The sequence below is a fragment of the Rana temporaria genome, chromosome 8 (assembly GCF_905171775.1).
Source record: "Rana temporaria chromosome 8, aRanTem1.1, whole genome shotgun sequence".
In the NCBI taxonomy this organism is placed as follows: domain Eukaryota; kingdom Metazoa; phylum Chordata; class Amphibia; order Anura; family Ranidae; genus Rana; species Rana temporaria.
Genome location: NC_053496.1, coordinates 156,956,819 through 156,964,800, shown reverse-complemented (window position 1 = coordinate 156,964,800; position 7,982 = coordinate 156,956,819). Strand labels below are relative to the sequence as shown.

At 44.7% G+C, this 7,982-nt stretch overlaps 1 protein-coding gene across 1 annotated transcript in view; it reads left to right on the top strand.

Moving 5' to 3' along the window:
- Window positions 1-268: 268 nt before the first annotated feature.
- Window positions 269-7,982, top strand: part of LOC120909263 (membrane-spanning 4-domains subfamily A member 4D-like) — a 43,643-nt gene continuing 35,929 nt past the window's right edge. The window contains exon 1 of the mRNA XM_040320998.1: window positions 269-406. Coding sequence (XP_040176932.1) covers window positions 275-406 — 132 coding nt within the window. The 5' untranslated portion in view covers window positions 269-274. The remainder of the gene's footprint in view (window positions 407-7,982) is intronic.

The following is a 7,982-nucleotide window of genomic DNA, read 5'->3' as shown; positions in this document are numbered from 1 at the left end:
AATAAAAATACAAAAAACACATTTCGAGGACTGGTTTTCTGCCTGAGGGTAGATGAGTACTGTGTGCCTGGCTGGGCAGGGTGACAGATGGACCACAACACTCATCAGTCCTTACGGGGGTACTGCTACATAAGTATAGTTAAAACCTAGCTTTTCTCAACAAAAACAAGCAAACAATGATTAATTTGTAATGAGTATCATTTTGTCCCAAATCTTCAATAGTAAATGGTAAATTTGACTGTTTTTTTTTTTTGCCTTACAGGAAATGTCTAACATGGCCCTGGCAGGAAATGCTCCAAGGATGGTTGTTGCTCCCAGTTCCATTTGGAATGGCCCTCTATCAGCTCCACTGCCAAAACCAACTTTTCATCTGATATTTCTGAAAGGACAACCAAAGGCTCTTGGGGTGAGCTTACATGTGTAAAACTATCTTTTCAGGGGTGAATGGCTTTGGTAAAAGCAAATATTTGATACATTTTAAAAAGTGTTAGAGCGGTTGTATGGCCAAAAACAAAAACCTGTAAGGCTAAGGCATAATGAGCTAGTATGAACCGCGTACTAGCTCATTATGAAATACTTACCTTAGAACGAAGCTCCCACAGGGCCGCCCAGTCACCGCTGAGGGAGCCGACATGTTCCCTTGGCGCTTCTTTCGGGTTCGCAGTTCCGGTGCTGTGAGTGGCCAGAGCCACGATGACGTCACTCCCGTACAAACACACAGGAGCCCTCTGTTCCGGCATGATATGCCGGGCCTTTACTGCACATGTGCCGCTGATGTCTGCATCTGCATGCAAGGTGAACATTTCCTAAACCTTACAGGTTTAGGAGATATTTATTCTACCTACAGGTAAGCCCTGTAGGTAAAAATGCGGACAATACAACCGCTTTAAATGATTTCGTATTTGAAAGGACACTGGATGCTGATTGTAATTGTATTAATAAATACACATTCTGAAAAGTGATTAACTATGCCTGGAGATGGGCTTTAAGGGTAAAGTTCTACTTTGAATCCCAACTTCACTCAAAACTCTTTGTTTTATGAAGTAAGAAAGAGGTAAAGTCATTGTCAGGTTTCAAATGTTGTCTTTGTCCTATCTTCTAGTAATTGGTCGGTTGACTTCCAACGAAAATGTCTTTTTTTAAAGTGGTTGTAAACCCCCCTGTGCAACTTGTACCTATAGGTAAGCCTATAATAAGACTTACCTATAGGTACTGTAAATAACTCCTAAACGTGCGCAGTTTAGGAGAAATTTACCTTGTAGTGTGCCGATAATGTCATCGGCACATATGCTGTGAAGAAACGGCCCTCCGAGCTGGTTTCTTCACTAGCAAGTGCCGTGACTGACGGCTCCAGCGCGCATGTCCGCAGCCCTGGAAGCAAGAGGGGCGAAGATGAATGTGGCCACCAGAGATGAAGGTGCGGGATTCTTTGCAGGTAAGTGCCACATAATGGGCTAGTATGCTTTTACTTTGCAGGGGAAGAAAGAGGAAAGCCTCGTACACACGACCGGTTTTTCCGGCAGGAAATCTGCCAGGAGAGCATTTGGCCGGGAAAACAGCCGGGAATCCCAACGGGAAAATAGAGAACCCTGCTCTCTATTTTCTCGTCTGGTTTCCCGGCAGAGTGTTTCCTGACGAGCAAACCGGTCGTCTGTATGCTTACCTGTCTGAAGGTAAACCTGCGCATGCTCGATAAGCATTCGATGCATGCGCGGTAGCATACAAGGCATATTGTGGGGTGTAGCAAGATGGCGGCGACGGCATCAAATGTGACAAGCGCCGGCTCGTTGTAGTTGATGACGTCACCGCGTTCTTGCCATTCAAAAGAACGACGGTTCTTTTGAATGGCCGTCTGTATGCACGGCTTTGCAAGAAAAGCTTGCCAAGAATCCCACCAGGAAAACCAAAGTTTTTTTTCCTGAAGTGATTCCCGGCCATGTGTACAGGGCTGAAGTAAAACCCATCAGTGTTTACTTCCTCTTTAAAACAGAGTTTCACCCACTTAAAAGTCAACAGCTACAAGTGGGCATGATGACTTTTAATAAATAGACACTCACCTGTCTCACAGTCCAGCGATGCGGGCGCACAAAGCCTTGCTCCTTTCCCCCTCCTCTCTGCGGCGCTAGCATTGTAACTGTGGACGCCCGGCTGTGGCTTCACAGTTGGGTGGTCACTGCGCATGCGTCCCAGAAGATTGCAGGGAGGAGGGGGAGGTGAACTTCCTTCTGGCGCCATGGCACCAGGGGAGGAAGTGGGAGCTGGGTGCCTGTCCTCAAAACTGTCCCTGTGCTGTTTTTAAAATATACTTTATATTTATATTTTTTAAACCCTGAACATGGGTAAAGAAAAAATACAAATACATGGGAAAGTCACTAGCTTGCTTTGAGTGAGCCTAGAATTCGATAATGCATATATTTTTTTAGGTTGGAATCTCGGCTGGTTCAGCGGGGACCAATATTCAAACCATGTATGGGCAGTATAAATGTATTCAACTTGATTAATCGATCAACTTGGGTACAACCAGCCAGATATTACATGCGATTGTTATAGCAGTGAGGACGGCTCCCCCCTTTTCCATCAGGAGAACACAATGGGGGTTAATTTACTAAAACTGGACAGTGCAAAATCTGGTGCAGCTCTGCATAGAAATCAATCCGCTTCAAGTTTTTTTTGTCAAAGCTTAATTGACAAAAAAAGCCAAAGATAGAGGCTGATTGGCTACCATGCACAGCTGCACCATATTGTGCACTCTCCAAGTGTAGTAAATCAACCTCAATGCTCCATGGAAGGAATTCCTCCATCTATACTGACTGTGTAGATGGGATAATTGAGCAATTTTCTTTCCTTATTCAGCCTTTCATTTTGATTTAAACAAGGTTATAATGTTGCAAGCTGACCACTGGGAGACTGATAAAATGCTTCCCCCTGCCTGCAGCAGAAGACCAATGATATTATTTCAGGCTGGGTTCATACTATCTTCACAGCTTCACAGCAGGGGTCCGGTGTGTCCCCGTTCACCATTTTGGGTCCGATATCAGCCCTAATTTTTAGCTGAATTTGGACCTGAAACGAATCAAAAGACGCACAGAACCCCTGTGCAAATTCTCACGGGAGCTGAAAGTTTTCTGAACCGGCTTCATAGAGAGCCGGTCAAAATCTCCTCCTATTGCGAATTGGATGCAGGGAACCCCCGCATACAATTCGCAATAGTGTGAACCCAGCCTTAGTCTAGGGCAAAGTCATGAACTGGAGCTTAACCACTTAAGGACCTTGCCTGTTTTTCAGATTTGGCGTTTACAAGATTAAAACATTTTTTTTTGCTTGAAAATTACTTAAAACCCCAAACATTATATATATTTTTTCTAACACCCTAGAAAATAAAATGGCGGTCATTGCAATACTTTTTGTCACACCGTATTTGCGCAGCGGTCTTACAAGCACACTTTTTTTGGAAAAAAATTACTTTTTTAGTAAAATTATACCCAACATGTCACGCTTCAAAATTGCGCCCGTTCGTGGAATGGCGTCAAACTTTTACCCTTAAAAATCTCCATAGGCGACGTTTAAAAAATTCTATAGGTTGCATCTTTTGAGCTACAGAGGAGGTCTAGGGCTAGAATTATTGCTCTCGCTCTAACGATCTCTGTGATATCTCACTTGTGTGGTTTGAACACCGTTTTCATATGCGGGCACTACTTACGTATGCGTTCGCTTCTGCGCGCGAGCTCGTCGGGACAGGGCGCTTTAAAAAAAATTGTTTTGTTTTTTTATTTATTTTTATTTATTTTATTAATTTTTACACTGAAAAAAAAAATGGATCACTTTTATTCCTATTACAAGGAATGTAAACATCCCTTGTAATAGAAAAAAGCATGACAGGTCATCTTAAATATGAGATCTGGGGTCAGAAAGACCTCAGATCTCATATTTAGACTTAAATGCAAAAAAAAAAAAAAAATTGTCATTTGAAAAAATTACAACAAGAAAAAATTACTTTAAGAAGCATGGGCAGAAGTGACGTTTTGACAACGCTTCCGTCCTGCTATGCTATGGGGACGGGTGGGGGCCATCTTGCCCTCACTCGTATCCCTATCGAGCAGGAGAGAGGACCCGAGAGAGGGCCCTCTCCCACCGCCGATAACGGTGATCTCGTGGCAAATCCGCCGCGGAGACCACCGTTATCGTTTACAGGACTGCTCACAGGAAAGATGGATATCTCGGTTGTGGCAGCTGTGCTCTCTTTCTCTCTCAGAAACACCCAGACATTTGCTCTCTACCATGTACACACTACAACACGCACTGATACATGATCAACCTCCCTCTTACACCAGGAAGTGGTCCGCGGATCTGGGAAAGGTACTCCACCTGGTAGATTGGCAAAAGTCACACCACTTTACGCACAAATCCTCAATATCCTGTTATTCCCAGGAGAAAAACTTTAAACTCCTCTCCCGGTGGTACAGGGACCCTCAATCTCTCCATAAAATATTCCCGTCTGTACCTCCCTCGTGTTGGAGATGCGGCTTGGCAGATGGCAGCTACCTCCATATGGTGGGGCTGTCAGCCCATTCAGTCCCTTTGGTCTTAGGTCTTTGCCATATACAGCAGTCTATACGATCGGCCTCTGAGATAGCTTTATTATCCATGCTCCCTGGCTCCGTAGCCTCTCAGAAACGCACCTTACTGTGCTTCTTCTTGTCAGCCGCCAGGCAGCTTATCCCCCTGTAGCACTACCCCCGAAGGAGCTGCTGGTTTGATTTGGGTGGCACATTACGTCTGTCTTCTCGCAATCTAGGGTACTGGATGAGAGCTGTAATAAAGTCAATGTCCACACGACAGGTGTCTTTTCTGTGCTTTTATTACCCAGCCGGGTAAAAACGATAGAGGTGGAAGTTGGTGAAGGATAGAAGAAATGGAAATGGCAGATTCAGGGTTAACTCACGCTGACACACTGCTTCCAATGATAAATCTCTTCACCACTCTAGCCAGATACAAGTCCAAAGGAGAAAGAAGATTTGCTGTCCTGGGCCCTCAACTTTGGAACACTTTACCAACCTCCATTCGGTTGGAGGAGAACCACTTGGCTTTTAGGAGAAAGATCAAAACCCATCTCTGTTGAGGTCAAAGGAGAAATGGTCAACAAGTGCCCAGAGGCGATTCAGTTTGCATGTGCAGCGCTATATAAGTTTTTTCACTCACTCACTCACTCACTCACTCACTCACTCACTCAGAGTGGGTACAGTGCACCTGGATAAGCCTCTCTCACCAGCTTAGCAGCCAGAGTGTCACTCTGAACTTTAGGTTAAAGTCTCTGCCACAGACCCTCCTAAAGGTGGAGACAATCTCGGCCCAAAATCCCTCTCAACTGGATTCAGCACCCGGATCTCCTTCAAACAGCTTCAGTTGCATCAATAACTGATAGGCGACCACCGTCCAGCCTCTCAGGTACGAAGTGTCCTTCGATGAGCAGATAGGCCTCTCCTGCGACACCAGCCTTGTGCTTGGTGTCCCCCAGACAGGTTCTCCATCGACCGGCTTCCTCCACTTTGGATGGACAGCACAGGACCACTTGTAAATTTGTAGACTCAGTCTGCTTACTGAGCCTACTAGGTAGATTATTGCTCTGGACCAATGTGGTCCCGGAGCCAGGAGCACAGCAACACACACACACACCCCGGCCAGGAGGGCCACACACGGGGGTGGTGGGACAACTGCCCAGGTAGAAGGCGTGCGGCGGCGACGACCCGAACCAATGGTGTCTGCCCTTTAAATACCCCTCCCCAGCATGCACAGCGAGGCGATCAACCCTCCTGATTGGCTGCCCAGGAGAAGTATTCACACGACCCTGATTCTACTGCTGCCCCCAGACAGGAGGATAGGCACACAGAACAGCCAGGGCTGGAACAGAGGCCTCAAATTTAGCCAAATTAACATGGTCAGAGCCAATTAACTCTCTGACCCCCTTGTAAATTTACAACAGCACCTGCTATAAAAAGTAGCCAGGCGCTACACCCCTATTCTGGAAAACTACTACTACCCCCCTATCCTTGTGGGTCTCTGTGGTCAATGATGTCATGCGCATGGAAGAGATGTTAGCCCTTGATAATGACACCTATGACAAATTTAAAAACCTATGGCACCTATGGTTCGACTACTCTGCCTCGAACTCCCTGAAAACATTATTGACACCTCGGGGTCAACCCTGACGTACACCCTGAATCCATTATGCAGGTTTGAGGCGCCAGGGTCTGCTCGGTCCACCTTTATACCTGTCCTCTCTTCCCCTTCCTCTTCTTCCCTGTATTGTCTCCCCCCCCCTCCTTCTCCCTATGTCTATATTCTTTTTACCCTACAGTCCGGTGTCATACTAAACAATTTTATTGACCCTCACTGCTTTTCGTATAGAGTATCACCGTCTGCTCCAGGAAGGCAGTGGTGTGTTAAAGCGGGGGTTCACCCTAAAAAAAAATGTCTTTATCTACCATCCCATACAGCATACTAGCGTCAGCTATAGTATGTTTTTTTTTTTTTTGCCGCTGTATTTACCGTTTAATCGAGTCCTACTCCGGCTATTTTCGGAACGCGTGACGCGCCATAGTCGGACGTCAATCATGTTCCCCTCTTCATAGGAACGCCTACTCCCAGCGGGAGTCTGAAACGAAACTGAAGGATTAAACGGTAAATACAGCGGGAAAAAAAAAGATATACTATAGCTGACGCTAGTATGCTGTATGGGATGGTTCATAGATGTTTTTTAGGGTGAACCTCCGCTTTAAGGTTTACGTTTGAAATGCTTCCTAAAGTGTTCAGAAAGTGTGACTTGCATTGTTAACATCTGAATGTTATTTGTATTCCTTTATTCTGTTGAAAGCAATAAAAAACATATTTGACTCTAAAAAGTAGAAATAAAAAAAGCTAATTGAGTAAGTGACTTAAAGGGTCACTAAAGGAATTTTTTTTTTTAGCTAAATAGCTTCCTTTACCTTACTGCAGTCCTGGTTTCATGTCCTCATTGTTCGTTTTTGCTTTGATGTTGCTGTAATTCCTCTCTGTTCTGGACACATCCTGGTTGCCTGTTTCCTGATAACCACAGTACTGGGAGATTTCTCACGGTGGTCACTAATCAAAGAGGTGTGATTACTGTGTGTAAAATGAAACTGGATTGGTGCTGAGGAGTTTTAGACAAAGTATCACTGCTCTCTATTGGCTGACTGCCCTCTAGTGGCTCTCTGTACATCAGAGAACCAGGAAACAACAGCAAAAACGAAACTACACTGCAGGCACATTATATGATTGTTTTTTTATCTATTTTTAATCATTTTTAAAAGGAATCAGTTAACTATTATGTCTCTATGCCCTGTAAACAGTCATTTCAGCTAAAAAAACTTTTTCCTTTAGTGACCCTTTAAATATTAAAGTAAATGTAAAGGCAGCAAATAACCCCCGGTCCAAATGGTAACTTTGACAGTGCTTACTCATTCCCTACTTGATTGATATGTGGTCATGTGACTGCTAACATTAAATGCTGAAGAGCAGCAGACAGTGGTTACACCTAAGGCCCCATTCACATATCGCATTGCGGGAACAAGCTTTCCTGCTTGCGATTTTTGTTTGCGCAAACACACAGTTCTGTGTGTCACGCGTTTGGCATCCCATTCACTTCAATGTTTTACCCTTCAGGTTTATATCTGAAAATAAGCTCCTGTTCCTTTTTAGCGCCATTTTTAAACGCACGTTTTGCAATGATTGCTGCACGATTCTGTCGCTAAACATTCATGGCAAAATCACTCTGCAATTGGGGTGGCATTAAAAATAATGGCACCCAAGAGTGCATCACCCTTTTTAACGCAATTTTGAATTGCAGGCAGAATGGCTTAGGCACAGGAACATACAGCCCCACTCTTTCTTATTCCTTCACTGTGAATGTGAGCGAAGTCTAAAGGTGGTGACATCACCCCTAAGTCCCCTTTCATATTGCTCGA